The sequence below is a fragment of the Hemicordylus capensis genome, chromosome 1 (genome assembly GCF_027244095.1).
Source record: "Hemicordylus capensis ecotype Gifberg chromosome 1, rHemCap1.1.pri, whole genome shotgun sequence".
NCBI lineage: Eukaryota > Metazoa > Chordata > Lepidosauria > Squamata > Cordylidae > Hemicordylus > Hemicordylus capensis.
Window position 1 is genome coordinate 116,551,558 of NC_069657.1, and position 21,284 is coordinate 116,572,841.

The window sequence follows — 21,284 nt, forward strand, 5'->3', positions numbered from 1 at the left end:
TTTTTGATAAGCATTGCGGTTAACCTGATAGATTTTTTAAAAATCAGGAAAATATGTGGGATTGTCATTTAGACATGTCATATTTTACAAATCTGATTTGTTTTAAGCAATGAAGACAAGAAATCCGAGCTCTGGGAATGGGAGTACATTAAAGCATTAAAACCATTGGAAATGAGGCTTAATTGGAGTCTAGCTGAAGAGATATATTTTAAATGGGATTCTGCAGTATTTCTGACAGCTGTGATGGAAGTATTAACTAAGCATAAGTTCATACTGTTATGTATGCTTTCTTCTCTTGAAGAAACGGCATTTTACTCATTACTAAGTCACTGAAATCATGCTCGTTTAGTTTAGCTAGGTTTTACTTTAGATATTCTGTATGAACATGACAGATCCTATGTCTTGTCCTGAGTCAAGTAGTTTCTTAGTCCTGGACCCACTTCCCCTTGTCCCATCTTCCTCCTGCTGCCCACTGCTTTGCTTCTGCCTTTCTCCTAACTTCTGCCATTGTTATAGTATTCCTTCCATCCAAAGGTTCTGAAACATCCCTAAATGCCTAAATACTCAAAAGAAGCCACACAAAACCATGCAGGAGCAGCTGTTGTAGAAGAGATTTATCCCAACCAATTTCAATATCTTTTTCAAGGAAAATTTTCACTGGTCTGCCTGGAAGAAATATATTCTTTCCAAAATCCTAAACAGACTAGAAGGAATATATATCTTCCAGGCAGTCCAGTGCATGGTTTTGTGTGGCTATCCCAGCTGATATTGATCCTCAGTTTCATGTCTGTTGGGTTTTTTTAATCAAGAGAAGTCAAGGAGGTTTCCCCCCCGCCCCAATATACTCTTCCTGCTTAAATACATCCCAGGTCAAGGCAACAATTCCTTTTATTTTAAAAAAATGTATAACGTATTTTTAAAACCTGAATTAAATATAAAGTTTCAAAAGCAGAAAGCGCAGTGCTATATTTACCTGCATCCAAAACTAGGTTTTTCCCAAGTTCTTTGATGTTAGAAATCAGAGAGTCATCTTAAATTCATAGTCCTCTTCCTTTGGGATAAACATAGGTATAACCTTTATGTCGGGGCTTGGCTGCTGACCCACTGGGCATGGAGGGGGACAGCGATGACCTCACCCTACCTGAATAGGCAGTGCCTCCCCTCCTGAGGCTGGTGGGAGGTGATGCTCCCCTTTTTGATGTTGGGCAGGCTGCAGCTGTCCATTCACTCATTGTGCACCTTCGTTGGCCCCAAACAACAAACTCTTGGGAGATTTGCAGCAACTTTCGCGAGATCATGGACTGATGTCTCGCTAGAAGCGGTGATCTCGCGAGACTTGCCCCACGTGTCAGGGGCTATATAAAGCCAGCACCACCAAGGATGAGGGACCAGTTGAGGAGGAGGGCTGAGCATGACAAGAGCCCCATGACTCCTTAGGAAGGCCAATGGGGCAGCCAAAAAGGGCCCGTCTGTGGAGTCAACAGACAGTGTCTGAAAGGCCAAAAAGCTTGCTTTTTGCTGGGGCCAAATCTGAGGCCAGAAGAGGGCTGGCCATGATAGCTCCTGCCCAAACCCGCTCACACTGTATTTAATCTCTATATTTAAAGATTCATCTTAAATTCAGAGCGCCTTGTATTTAGGTAAATACAGTATAAACTAGTATTACGAAATTATTTACTTCTGGAATAAGGTTCAAACAATGGTACATTGATTTGAATATGGTGCAGTATTTGTTCATTCAACTGTTCTTCCATGTAAATAAATAAAGACTAGTCATTAACAGTTAAATGTGTGTTGGTTATTTTGTGTGTTGATTATTTTTATTCATATAAACTGTATTAAATAAACCTACAGTTTGAAGGGAAGGGGCTACCATTTGACCATGATAACCCCTTTGCTAAAGATTAATCCCCCTCCAACAGTGTGTTTTGGAACTGTGCTCTGAAGCTGTCAAAAACATTTAAATTCAAAGTCATCATATGTTTAGCAGTAGAAAGACCAGGTCTCTATGAAATGTATGACAATTTTCACACTTGCAGTTCCTTATATTCTACAAGAAATGCTTTGTTGCTTCAAGGTCCTGGAAGCCTGGCCTGTGCATCAGAAGAGTCAGGATGATATATTTCTGACAAGAAATCCATTCAGTTGGGGATTAGGAAAAAAAATAAATACACAGCCCACCCAGAAGGTGACTTTGAGCATCTACCAAATTCAGCCATGGACCTCTGGGCCAAAAACTGTAGATCTATAGATCACCAAATTAACTATAAGACTACTGACAGTATTTGGCCAGAATGCCCCTTAAATATTTTTATTTATCATTCTCCCACTGTATGATTCTACCAGCAGGAGGATCTTGTCTGTTGTGTCCAATGTATTCACAATGATCATATACACAATTGATTGTGTACAGTTTACTCCTTGTTTAAACAGCAATTGAACCTTAGTACTTAATTTCTGTTTCTGCAGAAATGACAGAAGCCTGTATTGTAATTGTTTATTCAGGGCCAGGAGGGCCACTAAAGGCCAGAAGAATCAAAGACCACATTTAATCATGCCTTATTAGCACAGGTTCTAGTCTGAATGGCTTTTTCAAAAAGTGAAATATGTCTGTATGTACTAAGTGTTAATGCCTAAGACATGAGCTGTTATACTGGATAGGTTCTCACGACCAGAAGAATATCTGTTAAATGTTAAATCCTAGATTACCACAGGGCACACATTCTCAAGTTCTGATTGTGTGTACCTGGTAAATGTGGCAATATTGGGTTGGTACCACTCCCACCCTCCATTTATCCAACATCAATAATCTAAGATTTGATTATTAGCTATCCGTATTTGATAAATGATGGGTTGCTACTCCCACATTGCAGAAAATGTCTGGGTTTTCACAACTGGAAATTGGGAGTGTGCACCCCGGGTTAATCTAGGATTTAACATTTAGTGAGATGCTTCTGATTGTGAGAACCCACTCACTGTAATATATTTTTACAGAGAACAGTGCCCCTCAAGTCTTTAAGATACCAGCTAACAACATGAAGCTTAACAAGCTAGATTAGCTTATTCAAGCACAGTAATAATTTAATTGGTTACACTAGTGTGAAGTAGCACACAACACATTTATACCTCAACCATGAGTTTATATGGCACTCCTGCACTAAGATCTCCACACCTGCTTTTACCAGATGCAAAATATGGCATACCCTGTGGGGTATATGCAGAAATAAGATAGTCCAAGAATGAGATCCATGTGTGACCAATACAAATGTCAAAACAAATCTTACTTCCTTGTCCTCTTCCAGCATGACTCCTTGATGTGCATCCTGTACATTTCTCTTGTAGTTTAACCTAATCATTAATTAATAGTGGTTCCCGCCAATTCCTAAGACTTGTTTCCATATAGAGGGATCTCCACTGGAATGGACCTTTCATGTTCTGGCTATTTTAATCACTTCTTTTCTCACTTTACAGTTTCTTTTGGGGGGCCTATAGGCTTGCCTTGTAACATAGCTGACACTTTTTTGTCCCTCTGACATGGCCTTCTTGCTCACATCTTTAGCCACTCTCCGACTAGCTACAACTCAGATTAGCAGAACTTGATCAGCCATTTGATTTGGGGGTTCTGGAGTTGAAAAACAAACTTCTTTATTATGGTGTATTAAAAAGATAAAAATCACAGTGAATGACACAGTGCTCTTTTACAGAGTAACGTTGTATGTAAATGTGGGCCTTTGAACTTGCTGAACTACACATACACACACACCACCCTGATATTTTCTCTCCAAGGTCCTGATTATATCAAAAGCTTTGTTTAAATATTGAAGACAAATTGGTAGAAGAGAAGCATGTACAATAGAGGTTATAAAACATAGAAAACAAAACAGTCCTTGAATGGAGGCTAGACAAATAATCCCACTGGAGGTATTGATCTTTAAGTCATTGAGGATGCGTACTATGTTTTCCAGTAATACTTTCCCCATTATGCATTTGATTCGGCATAGAGATAGTGTATGCATAGCTAAGTACTTTAATATTACAGTAAATGGAGCATCTCAGCCTAATAAAGGCAACAAGCTGTTTCTCCTTTCGATTCCCTATCAAACTTGAATTTTGGGTGCCAGACATAGGAAACTCTGAGACGTACTTACGTGACTCAGGACCCTGCTGAAGTCAAGGCTTGCTAGGATTTAGTCAAGGGTACAATCAGTAGCTTTGCTGGAGTCACAGAACAGTAATACCCTTGTAAAAGGTTATCACTATATGGGGAAATGATTGGGTCTTTGCTTTAAGCCTCTTGGCTTTGACTTATTTGTTGAATCAGAATGCTGAGTATTCCCATATAAAGTGGACTGGATTTGGAAACAGAATGCTGAAGTGGACTACGATTCTGGTTCTATCACAAAAGGAGCAGTTGTGACAATCAACAGTTTAGTAGGGAGGGGGAATCAGGAGAAATTAAATCTAGAGACCAAGCGACCACTTCCAAATACCCCCTCGTATATAATTTATTGTTGCTATTGCCAAGAATTAATTAATTAATTAATTAATCAATATTTATTTATTTATTTATACATACATACATACATACATACATACACTTATTTAAGAAGTCTCCATAAATAATCACCAGCCCAGAAGCTGAGTGGAAAGGATCTAAAATAATTGTTAGTGCACTATATGTCTGCATGCACAGTTTCTCATCCAGCTAGATATACACATAAAAGCATCCTGCTTTTATGTGCTTATCATCCCTAATTGGGTCATGATGTTGCTTGTCTTATAACTTTGGGAACCAGGGTTTAAAAGTAATAATATCTACAGAAGTAGGCAGACTCCACCAAATGATTTTGAGCTGACCAAGAGCAATAGAGTTGGAGGAACAGTTGTGGGCAGGATTGTGGAGAATAAGGGCGGAAAGATGGTTGTGGAGGAGTTTGTGCTAAAGGTGAGGAGTTTGTGCTGGATGTAAGATGGAATGATGATAAGAGAGAGTGGCAGGTGCCCTTGCTGGAACATAATTATTTCACATGCAACATTTTCTATTTCAGTTGTTAAATTGAAGGTGACAGTAATTGTTTGCTCTAAGAGGATTTTCCCTTTTCATGGTCTTATTTGGTACAGTATCAGGGCATCATAGATGTTCAAGGACAAACACTTTAGCTTAGAAATAGTTCTGATGTTAACCCTCCCAACTACCCCACATGATTAAGAAGAGGATCATGTCGTGAACCATGTTCAGGTGTCTTCCCTGGATATCCCAGTATCCTCCTGGCACATTCCTTTATCATATGGGGCCCATTCCTTAATTATGGAGCATCATGCAATCCAACTACTAGTTTAAAGCCTATTCTACTTCTTAGTAAGAGTGATGTTGTCAGACAAGCAATCACTGAGAATAAGTGATGCTAATTCAGAGCTATGCCTTCATTTTGCATTAGATTTGTGTGCTTGCAGTGATGTTATCATACAGCCAAACCTCAATGGTTACATGATGGTGTCAAGGGCCATCATCCAGATTAATCCTCCTTATTTGCACCAGGTATTTTCTGTTGCAAGAAGCAGGGTACAATTATTGGCAATCTTCCCTTTTATCTATAGCCACATGTGCCTCCTGAAACAATCTCCCTGAAAGGCTTGGAAGATTGTTTTGGGAGGCACAGGCAATTGTAGACGAAAAGGGAGATCACCAAAATCCAGCCCTGAAAAGGGAGATCACTGGAATTCACCCCTCCCATCTCATATAACAGAAAACCTTGGTGTATCAGTGGACAATTAGTCTGGGTATCAGTCACTGTTCCTAGGGAAATGGAAGAAAATAGTGCCAAAGCTACAGTCAATTGGGCCTATGAAACACTCATAACACTGCTTCCTAAATGCCAGGTGTGGGGAGGGGGATTGAATGGGTGTAATGGGCACTGTCCCATCAAACACAAAAATGCTCCGCCCCTTTGAGCACCCTGAAAAGTATGCCAAAGAAGTAGGGAACATCTTACAGCAGGGGGAAAAAAGATCATGTAATGCACTCCACATTTGGGTTCAGCCTTATGTACTGTTTGCATTGTTTAACTGGGAAAGAAACAAAAGCAGCAGAATCTTTTCAGCACAGAAAGTGAATGTGCTGTCAAAGCAAAGGCAAGACACATCGGCAGATGCATCAATAATTCATTTCATCCTCTGTTTTGATTTGTCCCATTGTTTATTTTATAAAGGCATGGGAATTCTTTGGCTTTTATTTTTCTCTATTTTTTTAAAAAAGAAATGATGTTTATATACCTTAGCTGCTAACTCATTTTCCCAATGATGTTAATATTCATTTGCAGAAGTAAATTGGTTCATGTAGTCATTTATATGGAATGTATGTACTAATATTTTGCTTCAGAATGAATTAATTAAAGCACAAAAAGGCTTTTGTGGGAGGAAGGCATCTGGAAATGATGCAAATGAAGAATGTCTTGCTTTAGGTTTCCATTTCAACAGTTATTGATGGCAATAGATAAACATTCAACTGCATTAGAAATGTTTTAAATACCATCATGGTTTAGGGAAGTTGTAACTCTGGCTCCATGGAAACAATGATTTGCAAAGTGGAAGTTAGGTTCTAAAATGCACACTCCCTCCCTTTCATTACACCCCTCCTCCTGGTGTAAATTTTCTGTTGCATTTAACCAAGGTCTAGTGTTATCTGTGTGGGACACAAGATTCTAAGCATAGTAAATGCAGAGTTTCTGTTTTCAGCCTAATTTGAAACAATGCTTTGAAGTGGAATTTCAACCCCTGGTTGAAACCATGGTCAGGAACCCCTGGGAGGAACCATGGTCAGAAGAGGAAAGGGGGCATTTATATCAGAAGAGGAAGCAGGGTAGGAGATGGAATTCACATTCCTGAGGTTAGCTTCCAACTTGCAATCCATGATTTGCAGTGATCCAGCATCTCTTTACCAGGTCTATATGTCTGACTTCCCTATTTAGACTATAAAAAAGATTTTAACTTGATCAGTCTTTTCAACATGATCAGCCTATGACTATGGCCTGGTCCACATTTGCAGCAAAATGATGTAGCATCCTGAAATAAAAAAATGGAATATACAGTTTCATTCTTCAGATCAGCAGCATATTTTTGAACCCATCCTATGTTTTAAAAAGTCCCTCACTGCAAACAGAAAATTAGCACAGCAGGGAATGCACTAGGCTAGAACCCTTTTCCTTGGTGTGCTGCTTTTCTACTTTTAGGGATTTTTTCCCCATGAGATAGCATTCAAAAATTGCACCACAGCCTTTAACTTAAGGTGGTTTACACTACTCTCATTCTGCCTCATTCTGCTGGTTGTATAATCCAGACCTCTATTTCGGTAAGGTAAAAGGTAAAATTTGCCGTTGAGTCGATGTCAACTCCTGGCGCCCACAGAGCCCTGTAGTTTTCTTTGGAAGAATACAGGAGGGGTTTACCATTGACTCCGCCCACGCAGTATGAGATGATGTCTTTCAGCATCTTCCTGTATTGCTGCTGCCCGATATAGGTATTTCCCATAGTTTAGAAAACATACCAGTGGGGATTCGAACCGGCAACCTGTGGCTTGTTAATCAAGTCATTTCCCCGCTGTGTAATGATACTGAATTGGGGTAGGTGGGAAGAGTATTCTCCAGATCACTGTTTAAACTCAAATTGTGGATATCTGTTTTCCACTGGTTTATTTCCTCCTGCTACTAAGCATGGATTTTCTGGTCACTGGTTTCAAAAACTCTATCATTATTCCAGGTTAAATGACTGTATAGATCTCCTTCCCTGTGGTGACACCGCACCTTTCAGTCACTAAAAATTTATAATGTCTGGAATCCACCATTACACATATTTCACCACAAAGCAGCATAGATAGATAGTCAGTCATCCATTTGGTGTATATAATCATTCAGTATGCAACATTCAGCCAACTGAGTACATTCAACATGTGGTGCACATGGAACCAAGCACCTGCGTCAGCTCTGGGCCTCATCCAAGCATTTAATATAATATTGAAATTGGTTGTTCAGCACCAGTGGGTGACATCCAGACCTCCAGCACAGCAGTACAGTTTTGGTGGAAGCTCATGCACACTCACCAACTTGGAGTGCAACATCGCTGCACCAAAGGTCTGGGTGCCACGCAATATGTATATTTTTCTCAGGCATGTAGGGGTGTGTGTGTATATATATACGTGCACGCACATGGCCCATTTTGTTAGGAGTGGTCAATTTTGTTTGCTTTGCCGAAAAGTAAGAACATAAAGCTTATAAGATCCATTGGCAAGTGAATTATCAATAGGGGCTATGGAAATTTCTTCCAAAGTTAAGCTCTAGACCAACAACATATGCTACATTATTATTATTATTGTTATTATTATTATTAATTCAATTTCTATACCGCCCTTTCAAAAATGGCTCAGGGCAGTTTACACAGAGAAATAATAAATAAATAAGATGGCTCCCTGTCCCCAAAGGGCTCACATTCTAAAAAACACAAGATAGACACCAGCAACAGTCACTGGAGGTACTGTGCTGGGGGTGGATAGGGCCAGTTACTCTCCCCCTGCTAGATAAAGAGAATCACTATGGTAAAAGGTGCCTCTTTGCCCAGTTAGCAGGGGATGCATGACTAATAGCCTGACATGTTCCATATAAAGAAATAGCTAGCAGGTAATGTTTAGGCAGTTTCTTTCCCATCACAGGCAATTCAAGATAGCAAACAATGCTTGTCAGACACTTATGCCAATATAGTGTCACAAATCATGATATTATGCCACTCTTACAGGAGGCTTACTCTGGCAAATACATCAGCAAGAATATTCAAGATGAGTGTGTTCATATTGCTATAGTTTGCCCAGGAAAGGCATCAGAGGCACTGGATATCATTCATACCCCACTGAAACAAATGGCTAAACTTCCACTGTGCAGCTCAGCCATACTTCAGAAATGCTTTTCAGCTAGGCTGCCATCCAATAAGGGACTTGGCTCTTATTTCTTCCCTTTTCATATACACTTTTGGCTTTTTTACTGCAGGCGATTGCAGCAGAATTGGTAGTCAGCAGTGGTCTCATAACCAGTAGAGTTGGCGGCATTTTTTTAAATACAAGAGAAATATCCATCTCTGCAGCTTTCAAAGCCTCCTTTGTCTGACTTTTCCTTATGCTCAAAAAAGCATTAGATTTAGTCCTCAGTTGTAAATTGTTTGTGCTCTGATATAGATGAGAACATCTTGGAAGACTGATGGATGTTCCTAACTTCTTTTGTATTCCTTGTACAGAAGAACTCAAAGTGAAGCTAAAAGAATATGTTGATGAGGTGAACACGCGGAAGCCTGGGTTCATCAAGGTGGTCCGGCACAACAGGCAAGAGGGACTGATTCGGTCTCGTGTTAGTGGCTGGAGGGCGGCAACATCACCAGTAGTTGCACTCTTTGATGCACATGTAGAATTCAACGTGGGATGGTACGTGATTTGCTGCTTCTGGATCTGTGTGATTTGGTAGAGTTTGTTTCTCACTGTTCAGAAACAATAGTGGAGGTATCACATGGAGATTTTCTAATTCTCTCTTATTAAATAAATAGTAAAATTTTCAAAAGTGTCAAAGGGATTAAGTCTTAGTCTATGAAGTTCAGCGGGAGCTTGGCTATTGCTTTCAGTGGGTGAACCTAAAATGTGCTGAGGTTTCAGACTAAGCCCAAAAGGTTGTTTAAAAAAAAACAAAAAACCTTTTACAAGCTATGAAAAATGTTCTCTTTTGAGTTATTTGTTGGGAGCAAACATATGTGAAAGTATTTGCCCATTCATAAGAACATAAGAGTGGCCCTGCTGGATCAGGCCAAAGGCCCATCTAGTCCAGCTTTCTGTTTCACACAGTGGCTCACCACATGTCGCTGGACATCTGGTGATGTCCATTCAGAGTAAGGACAGTGTGGCTCCTGCTCTCCTCCTGAATTGATAACCATGCAGCCAAACTTAGTTGGTTATGTGGTGGTGCAACCTCCTAAAGTTGACAATACGATCCCGGATTGGTTGAAATCATAAGTCAGGAAGAAAAGAAGGAATTTTAAACAACTGGTGCCAAGGCAATAGGATTGCAAAAATGCATGAAGGGCAGTTTGAGAAACATTTTACCTGCCCTCTCAATATTACATTTATAGAGAAAATATTTTGTTTGTAAAAAAAAATGGCACCACACTAATTAAAGAGGGAGGCACCCAGACCTTCAGGATAGCTTTGTCCCATCTTCAGAAGCTCCTTCCATGAACTGAAGGAGAGTTGGATTCATGCAAACGGTGCTTTTTAATGGGGAAAGGTCCTTATTTATTGTTCAGTTTTTATGCTGCCTTTCATAAGCCATCCCAAGATGGTTATGTGAGTATAACTCTCCTTCCATTCACCAAAGGAGTTTGCAGTATTGGAGCAGCCAGGAACGGAGCTGGAATAGGAGGGCTGCCGAGCCTCTGGGAGCTCCCCCTCCCTGAGGCTTTTGCTGCTGTGGCCACCATCTGCCTTCAGCTTGCGCCCGGCCAACACAAGGAGGATGGATGCAGCTGGCAAGTGGGTGCCTCCTCCGCTGCAGTCAACCATCTCCTTAGGCTGCTTGCCCAGCTGTGCCCGTCCTCCTTCCATCGGCTGGGCGCCTGACTGATGGAAGGAGGAAGAAAGTAGCCAGGTGAGCAGCAGCCAACGCTGCACTCACTGGGCTGCATTCATCCTTTTTCCATCGGCTGAGCCCAAAAGGAGGCAGCTGGTGGTGGCACTGCATAAGCCCTGGCCTGAAGGAGCTCCACAGCCCCCTCCTGGGGGGAGTGAGTGGGGTGCATGTATACTCTAGTGCACTCCATGAGTGGGCAGGCTGCCTGTGTTCTGAACATGGGCCACTCTCCCTTCACTACACCCCTAGAGCAGCACTCTGATGAAGGTCTGGATGCTTTCTGATATGTCTAGTTTTCAGTGTTAATAATTGAGGAGGTAGGCACTCTGATATTTGAAATATGTATCTCCACTACCACTTATATGGATACAAATTGATGGTGGGATTCATTTGAAGATCTCTGTTTAGTGTATCAGGACAGATGCCTGGGCAATTAAAACAAATGGCCAAAGGACCATTACCTCCATTAAGCTCAGCAGTGCATGCAACATCTTTGGGCCAAATATAATCATGTTATGTAAATAGCAAATGCAGTGGGCCAATCCAGATTATGACAACAGCGGGGGTGTAGACTTAAATGCTTCAGCCATGATTACAGTCCAGATGATCCCCTCTCCATGCTATTTACATGAGAAATACAGTCAGTTTGAGCAGTTTGTGTGAAGAGTAATTTAGAAAAATATTTGAGTGCTGAAATTTAAATAAATGGATCAGAAAATTGCTGGGTCTTTTTGTTATATTACTGTTCTTTTAGATATCATTCCCTGATAAAGGGAAAAGAAAACATTCTTCCCAAAGCTGTCCTATTGTAATGTTTGCAAACTCCATGAGCAGCAACTGAAATAATCTTGGTAGCCATGACCTTTCACACAAGATTCCTACATTTGAGGTTGGAGGCTAAGCCTATGTTTGGCAAGGCAGCTGCTTAGTTATTTTTGGTTTCAATGAGCATAAATAAGCTTTTCATAGCAAGTCATAGCAGTTTTTCAGTACAGTCAAAGAGAGAGTGTATAATTTTGTATGGTGGATGCAGAATATGGCCTCAAGGGTTGAAACCACTGCTGTTGAAATCATTGAAATAAGAGGGCACCTGCATTGTTTCTGTGTGTGTGTGTGTGTGTGTGTGTGTGTGTGTGTTTTCAGTGATTTTGATGGAGGGGACCTAATCCATACCTGCAAAAGGAATGTGTGCTGGGAATGAATCCCTTTGAATGAGGAAGCCGTTTGGGGCAGGAAAGCTCCATTCATACATTCATGAGCACTTTTGCAAGCAGATGTTGGCTAGTTTGGAGTAGAGTATACAGGTTATATGTACAGCTAAAAAAGAAAGATGAGCTAAGTGGAGCAAGTAATCAGGTTTCTGCATTGCCATTTGTTCCTCTTTATTGATTGCAGTTCCTGCTGCTTTTTACCATATGCTGTGTTACAGGCCTCCTCCCACAATGCTGATCAGCACCTTAGATAGACATTTACAAAACCTGAATCAGAAGATTGTCTGCATCTGCCAAATGCTGAATGCAGGAACATTATGAGTGTGGTGGTGGGGTGACCAGATATTATGGCAGAATGAGGGGCTTGACTAGTTGGTACCACCCCCCACTCCCCACATCCATGGTCTCTTTCCCTGTGTTTGTTTGGTGAACATATGGATGATAAAGAGGGCTCATATTTTCATATGGATATATTACATATGGATGTAGAGATTAACACAATGTTTATTAGCTAAAAAAAATCTTGAATATGAAAGGCCTCAGCCTCGTGTGTTTGCTGAGTCACAGTTTTCCAGCTACCAAGAAATTGCTGCTGGCTATACCAGTGGCTGACTGCTACATGTTTGTCCACAACACGTATATAGATTTTGGGGGAGATTGTGACAATTTGGCCTCATGATTTTGGAGTTAGGGCACAGGAGATTTGAGAAGGGAAGCATGGCTTCTCGGAAAGCTTTAACCTAGGCACATCACTGTTTCCAAATCCAGCACTGCTGTACACAACAGATTTCAGCACTTCTAGATTAAATGTCCAATATAATTATCCATCCCCCTTGTTAATAACTTCAATTATTGTAAGTATGGCAAGAAAATTAATGCCAAAGGAGGAATTTCTTACATATTAACTAGTATCCCTTTGCTACTGGAGCTTTGCCACAGGTTATAATTAAGTCTTTGCTAATAAGAACTTCAGATCTCTAATATCTGATAGCTGCTGTGAATTTCCTTGGTTATATTAACACATATCAGATACTTCTCATTATTTGGCCATCCCAGCTGGCCAATTATTTACACATCTTAACTTAGGATTTTGTTTTGTTTTCTGATTCCATTTTGATAGAAGACTGCCTCCTTAAATGGGTAGAAACCTTTGTCGTTATGATGATTCTGTTATTAACTTTGATCTTCTTGATGTCCTTGATCACTTGATGGCCTGGAGCCGTCTTCTTATTTGGAACGAAAGGATAATTATCACAGATAAGAAAATCCTCATTTCTTCTCTCAGTGAGGCATGGAAGTGAAAGGAGACATGAACTGAAGATTGTGCTGCTTATGAGCTGTAAAGATATTTAAAGTTAAAACTTTGTATTTAAATCAGTTATGGTTCTGACTTCTAGGCGGACATACACTTTCTCTCTCTCTTGCTGCCTTTGAGATCTATCCATCTATATGAGAAAGAGGTAGGAAAGAGTTTAGTTATTGAAACAATCTGATTGTGAGCAATGAACTCCCTTCAAAAGAAGATTGGCTCATAAAAATTTTGGAATACGCGGAGATGGCAAAACTTACAGTATTGATAAGAGATCAAAATCTAGAATGCTTTAAAGAAGATTGGAAACCATTCTTGTTGTATCTAACGAACTGTTTTCCTACTATGGATTTTACAGCAGGGTTTGAAATTTAGTAATAATAGCAGGTTGGGTAGATTAAAATTGTGTTTGTAAGGTTTAAATTTATGTTTTGAATTATTATTATAGCAAAGGGAAATTTTATAGTTGATGATTCACGAAGAGGTGTGAGCGGGAAGTCCGTATTTGTTTATTTGTTGTGAATGTTAATAAGAATATTGTCAAAATTAATAAAAAATTAATTTGCAAAAAAAGAAAGAAAGAAACAATCTGATTGTCTTCTTTTTCCTTAGGGCTGAACCAGTACTCACCAGGATCAAGGAAAACAGAAAAAGAGTCATTTCTCCATCATTTGATAACATCAAATATGACACTTTTGAGATAGAAGAGTACCCTCTGTCAGCTCAGGGATTTGACTGGGAATTATGGTGTCGATACTTAAATCCCCCCAAATCATGGTGGAACTTGGAAAACACAACTGCTCCTATAAGGTAATGAGAACATTTGAGCTAAGTTAGGTGATGTGAGATCCTTACCACAAAATGTTGTAACCAACTATGAGCTTTTTTGACCTGGATCATACACAAGTGAGACATATGATGATTGAGACATGCACACTCTATCAGTAGTTAGGATGTAGGAAGAATTTGCCTAGTGATTTCATAAATTATCCAGTCAGTTGTCAGCAACAGTCACACAACCAGCAACAGTTCACTGTTGCTGGTTGTCACAGGATGTACTGAGCTTTTTACCTGCACTTTCCAGCGCTCATGTGAGTACAGGTGACCCTCGTTATCCTTGGGGGTTCTATTCTCACCTACTACAGTGGATAACGAAATCGTGGATAATGAGTCCTTGAGTGAATGGGAATTGGGGGATTAGGTTCCTGGAGGTCAAAAAAGGATTAAAAGTCTTTAAAAGGCAAAATAAGTGCAATAAAATAATGTACCATACTTTCCAGCTATCCAGCAGTGCCCCCAACAAAGCCCCAATTCTGCTGATTTTATATATATATATATATATATATATATATATATATATATATATATATATATGCCACAAAATGGCTGCATTCAGCAAAATAGAGTATCTAGGAACTGCAGATAGGTGAATTTCATCTATTCCCAGAACCACGGACAACAAGGCCAATTGTACATGGCCCGACCACAGATAGACAAAACTTTGAGTGCCTGGACCACAGTTAACAAGGGCTACCTATATTAGGAAAATGGGAATGAAGCTGGAAACCAGAAGGAATATAATAGTATGCTCTGCAACTGATAGCTTATGAGGGAGTCCACATTTAAACTGTCCCTACACAGTTGTCCCTACATTAGGGATGTGCATGGAACCAGTTCGGAGGCCCTTTATGGGCCTCTGAACTGGTTCAAAGAACTTGCGGTTCTGCTGGTTCGAAAGCAGCGGGGGTGCCACTTTAAGAGCACGTGGGGGTGCACTTACCCCTTCTGCCGCTTTCCCCCCACCAGCGTCCTTCAGTAAGGCAGCTGATCGGGGTGGCAGCATACCTCCCTGCCCCCATTGCCTGATGCTCCTGTGCGTACCAGTGCGTCGGGGACTTCCGCCCAACGGGGGCAACGGGGCAGCAGAGAGGTACGCTTCTGCCTCGATCAGCTGTCTTACTGAAGGACACTGGCGGGGGGAAGTGGTAAGATGGGTGTGCACCCTCCCCCGCTCTTAAAGCAGCACCCCCGCCGCCTTCAAACTGCCCCGCTATAGTTGTTTCGGGACAGTTTAAGATAGAAAAAGTATTGACGCTTTTGAACTTTGGAGTTAGGGAAACTTTTGAGGATATCATGGACAGCCAGGAAAACAAACAAATGAATCATAGAACAAATCAATCCAGAATTTTCACTTGAGGCACAAATGACCAGGCTCAAACTATCATACTTCAGACACATTATGCGAAGACCCAGCTCCCTAGAGAATTCCATAATGCTGGAAAAAGTTGAAGGAAAGAGAAGAAGAGTACGGCCAGCAGCAAGGTGGATGGACTCAATTATGACATCAATGAATGCACCACTGAGAGACCTTAAAGGCCAAGTTGAAGACAGATCATCCCAGAGAGAATCTATCTATGTGGTCGCTAAGAGTTGACACCGACTTGACGGCACTTCAATCAATCAATCAATCACACAGTTGTTGCAGAACAGTACGGATTTATTTCTGTTATGGAGAGACTTGAGAACAAGTTTTAATCTGTTTTCAAAGTTACAAATAGTACCATTTAAAAAATATTATAGTATGTTTTAAAATACTAGAAAATTTCAATATAGGCTGTCAATGCAGCTAAAGTTCAGAGTGGGAGAAGACATTAAGTAATGGTGTACTCAACTGTGTGCCACCCCAAAACCATTAAAAACAAGCTAAACTTAGACCCAGCTCATGAAGGGCTTGCTGCCAGATAGCCCTCCCTGTAGGTCCCCCACTTTCCTAAGTAAATGTAGTGGAAGGAGGGTAGACTACCAGTGGTAGGGAGAGCTGATTGGAGTTGGTGAAGGCCTTCTAGGCATCTTCTTGAAGGCCTTGATGCTCTTTAGCATGCTGTGGAGTATCCATTGCTACTGAGATTCCTAGAATTTAATAGCTCCCATGTGTTGTTATGACCCCAGCCCTAAGCAGTAGTATGGAGCCTTACCCTAAGAGTGAGGATCAATCAGACCAACCCTTGGAAGTGGAGACCATAGAAATGGCTGTCACTGAGATGAACACCTCGGATAAACTGGTCTTTTTCACAAGTACCTTGGATTCTCCTAAGGCTACAAAACAGCACCATCAACAGGCCAGGAGGTACTTGATGGAGCACAGGAGAAGTGCTAGACTCTAGGCTGAGGACTGCCCTTGGAATCTCTCTGCTCTCCCAGCAGGGAAGCAGAACCTAATCTAGGAGGCATAATCTCTGAACCTGCTGGCTCAATCCACCTCTGTTCTCTGTAATGGGATTTCTCCAGGGTGCTGCAGCTCTGCATGTACAGGATATGTATCCTCATGGCAATGGAGACCTCTGAATACCAGTTGCAGGGCAGCAACAGCAGGAGAGAAGACATGCCTTCATCTCTTTCCTGTGGGCTTTCCAGAGGCATCTCATGGGCCACTGTGTGAAACGGAATTCTGGACTAGACAGGCCTTGCATTTGATTCAGCAGAGCTGTCCTTATGATTCTCTTGAACATGCTGCAGAGCATCCTGGTTTTAAGGATGCCAGTGCTAGTCTTTTTCTCCCACCACCACCAAGTATGGCTGTTTGGGAGGTCTGGGAGGGAACTTCCTCAGGTGCACCAATATTCTGTAGGACTGTCTACCAAGTGGATGTCTTTCTGCCTTCTAATTAGAAATCAGCTGCCTTCAGGGCAGCCATAGCTGCAGTGTTTTAAAATGCAAACTTTCCCCTCCAGCAATCACCCTACAATGCCCCAGGGAAGGCATTTTTTCCCCAAGAGCTGGGGAAACCCTTTTTCATTTCTGTATCATAGTTTCCCAGCTGGACTACTGAACCTAGTCTCTAACACAAAATCAAACAGGAAGTGGATGTGGGGCCACTTGGCTGATCTCCTCTGGGCCATAGCCTGCAGTGGGACATTGGTCACTCAAGCAGCAAAGTATATTTATGTAGTCATAACAAATTTTGTTAAGTTATGTAGAGTCACTTTTGATTGTTTCCATGGTAGCTTGTACACTGGAAATAGAAATGGTAGTACTGGAAGGCCATTTCTGGTAGTAAAAACAAGCTGAAATTAAGCTGATTTATGCCAAAAACACAGATTTTTTTTTAAATATATGTTTAGGAATCATGCAATGCTGTGATAGCAAGTGAAGAGTGCACTTTTTCTATGCAGAAAATTAATGGTTTAAAGTATAATATTCAGAGCAATGTAAGGAATCACCGACATTTTCTTCATTACAAAGTTGACCAGAAATAGCTTCCTGTATTTCTGAACTGACATTTTGTTATCATCACAGAGATACTAATCTACACAAGAAGGGAGGAGGAGATCTTAGAAATCCTATGATCACATCCAGAACAGATGCCTCAGTTTATCACAGCTTGATTAACATAGTTCTGATGAATGCAAAATGGTTTATCCTCTATGATAACAACCCCCTATCTGCTTAATTAGTATCTTGTTGTCCCCAGTGCTCTTCTATGCCCACATAATGACAAAAGTGACATTTTTATATTTGCCAGGCTGCATGACAAAATATGAAGTAGGAAAAAAGACAGATTAATTATTCTATTCTCGGCTGCTCTATAAATGAGGTTATGTATATCGTATGGCCCATTCTCAACCAATTTAAGTGTTATTCAGAAACAGTGAGACCGGAAGCCACAATATGTGGTGCTTATGGATTCCACAAGATGTGATGCTTATGGATTCCACAAGATGTGATGCTTATGGATTCCTAAACATTTATCCCACTTCACAGGGTAACATTTGGAGCCACTGCATGCTGGAATGCACATGCAAAGTGACTGCGTTGTTGAGTCCAATAAGCAATGGAGTCTGCAGCCACCATGTTTTGAGCAAGCTTCAGAAAACTTGCCACATAGTAGCCCTATGCAAATGACATGTGTGGAGATGTCAAAGCATAGACAGGGTAGAGGAGAGAGGGACAATGCCTCTTTTATCTCAGTCCATGTTTTCATCTGAAGCTGTGACCAGAACCTATACACATGCAAGTTGTATGCACACAGGCTGTTTGTAGGTTTGGATGTGCGCAGGGCCAGCAGGTGCAATCCACTCCATCCTACCATGTTCATGGGTTGGTATTCCTTCCTACAGATGTAATCTGAGTAGGTTTAATGAAATGCTTTCAGGCAGCCCAGTTCCACATGGATTGTATATCTCAAGGACTACAAAGCTGGGGCCCAGATAATGGTTTCAGAGCAAGTGAAGTAGCGTCATTGCTAAAATTGTAAAAGTCTTGTCCGATCATATCACTCTGTCAATATGTGGGCATAGAAGACCAATGGAAACAACACAAAATCTGAATCAGAGGTTGCCTAGAAGCCTGATGCAAGCCACTCTGAGACCTGTGAAGGAAGTGAACTAAAAATAGATGTATTTGGTACATTAGTGACAGGACATAGAAATTATCAACAATATATAGCATATTTAAAATATAAAAATGAATAAGCAAAAGAATAACCAGGCTACTGGATTTAAATTCTATTGATACCATTACTACAAAGATGATGGTTTCATTTCATATGCCCTTTTGCAGTAATTGAAATATAGTTCAAACATGTGATAGAATGCTAACAAATATTTTCTAACAATATGTCCAATACACTAGATCCATAATCTGAAATACTATGATTTAAGGTAATTATCCCATTCTTAAATGATATATGGGAAGGCCAAGAGAGGGTTGCAGGGGAAGAAACAAAACTGGGCCATTTTTAATTACCCATGTAAATTTATTCTACTGCTGATTCTGATTGCATGCTTAATATTAATTCCATGCCTAAAGCAATTTTTTTTTGCTGCCATTTGGTTGTTTTCATGTAGGAGCCCTGCACTGATTGGATGCTTCATAGTAGACAGAGAGTATTTCCAAGAAATTGGTCTACTAGATGAAGGCATGGAGGTCTATGGAGGCGAAAACGTGGAACTTGGGATCAGGGTAAGGAACAATAATCAGGAATAAGTGGGGATTTTATTTTATTCATTGTTAGATTTTTATGCCGCCTTTCATTAAAACAATCTCAAGGTGGTTTAAGTCACCACCTTGACTTAATGTCACCACCTTGACTAAGACAGTGCATTTAAGTACTGAACAGATTCTGAAGCTGAAAGTTGCAAGTTAGTTCCTGTCAGATTTTGAACATTCAACTTCTTCCTTAGCATAAACTATTGAATAATGAGAACTGTATGAAACCTTTATTTTAAACAGGTTATTTTTAAATCATGAATGATTTGCGGTTAGGGATATGAAAACTCTTGTATTAACTTTGCAATGAAATGATTTAGTTCTGAAAACAAATAGACGAGCAGTCATTTCATATTCAAAACCAACAGAAACTTGGAAAAGCTTCCTTGTTTCCCACCAGCCTCCAACATCCCTTCATCTGTATTTTCTCTCTCTCCAGCAGTGGCAGGGGAGCAGTGAAAAGAGAGGGATGTTCTCCTCCTTTGTCTACCTCCCTGTTGCTCTGAAATCTGTAGACAGATTTCAGTTGCCTATAATGATTATTTTTCCCAACTTGCTCCTTTCTTCCAGTATTGTAAGTGATCTGGTGAGTGCATCCTCAGCAAGTCAAGAAGACTGATGTGGTGTTGTTGGAAGGTGTAGTCTTTGCATGGAACAATGAAACAATAATAAACCCTGAAAAAACTACATACTCCAGTAATCACTATTTCACTTCTTCCTGACATCACTTACAAATATGAAGCGAAAATAGCACGGAGGTAAATAGCAAGTGGGAGAAGGGGACCTCTTGTGTGCTGTGACATAGGGCAATGAATATGTAGGGATAAATAGCACTTAGCAATAGCACTTACATTTATATACCGCTTTATAGCCAGAGCTCTCTAAGCGGTTTACAATGATTTAGCATATTGCCCCCAACATTCTGGGTACTCATTTTACCGACCTCGGAAGGATGGAAGGCTGAGTCAACCTTGAGCCCCTGGTCAGGATCGAACTTGTAACCTTCTGGTTACAGGGCGGCAGTTTTTACCACTGCGCCACCAGGGGCTCTTTCTTCCAGTATAAAGGAAGGAAGAAGAGAAAAAACACTTCTTGCCAGCCGCAACCATTGCTGCTGGAAGGGTGAGGAAATGTGCACGGAGGACTCCTGATAAGGAAACAGTCTTTTCCAAGCTCAGATATGAGCTTTGTGCTATGGAAGTCCAATGCTCCTTTGTAGGTGAGGGGTGTTGGTTTCCACGGTTCATATCTGAACCTTGAGCTGGGAGAACTTCAGAAACATTTCTAGCTGCTATCACCAAGGTTGGCTGTGTTCTTCTGATTTATGTAGTGGGCTCAGTATTGCTCCTTAAGTGATCAATAATCAACTTTCTCACAGCTGGAGTACAGGCATAGATTGTTTTATTATTGTGAAAAATAATACATTTTAAGTTAATAAGCTTGCCAATCAATAACATTATATCACAAAACAGAAGATAAAAATCTGAGAGCTCATTGCTTTCTCAGCATGTCAGAAGACAAGACTTGTTAATCTGAACTCTTAGTTTCTGCCAAAAAGCTCTCAAAATATTTCAGTCCATTATTGTGTAATTCAATTAAGATGAGTCTAATTAAGATTTGAGTCTAAAGACACACTGGATCATTGGCTTGTTCTCTGAGAATTCCAATAAAGCAACTATTTGTGTCCTTATTCTAACCAGTGTTTTCACTTCTGGTCCTTTGGGCATTTCTTTCAAAATTGCTAGTCTTGCAGAGTCTCCATATCTTCCATTCCATACTTGGAACTGTCCATGTTTTGTATTTTACTTTTGAATTGCATTTTGAAGACTATTACTAATATTCACTAAGGCTGTTCTCATAAGCAGCCTAACCCAGGTTAGGGCAGCCCAGCCTGGGTTAGGCTATTTGTGTGCAGTTCTGGGATCCGCAAATATTATTTTTATCCCCCAAACCATAGAATTCTATGGGGGTTTGGGGGGGTGGGTGGGGAGGTTTAACAAAATTAAAAATTGCCCGCTTGCCCATTTCTGTCATGAACATGTGGATGGACTCCAAGGAGGAGGAGGAAGAGACGGAGGGGATGGCAGCAGAGGTGGGAGTGCAAGGTCCCACTTGCAGAGGAGA

The 21,284-nt window shown here is 40.7% G+C and overlaps 1 protein-coding gene across 4 annotated transcripts in view; it reads left to right on the forward strand.

The window, feature by feature from the left end:
* GALNT18 (polypeptide N-acetylgalactosaminyltransferase 18) overlaps positions 1-21,284 on the forward strand; it is a 437,718-nt gene that overhangs the window by 311,063 nt on the left and 105,371 nt on the right. For all 4 annotated transcript variants that reach the window (XM_053263294.1, XM_053263303.1, XM_053263281.1 and 1 more), the window contains 3 exons: positions 9,277-9,460; positions 13,785-13,982; positions 19,019-19,133. In XM_053263294.1, the coding sequence (XP_053119269.1) occupies positions 9,277-9,460; positions 13,785-13,982; positions 19,019-19,133 (497 nt within the window). The remainder of the gene's footprint in view (positions 1-9,276; positions 9,461-13,784; positions 13,983-19,018; positions 19,134-21,284) is intronic.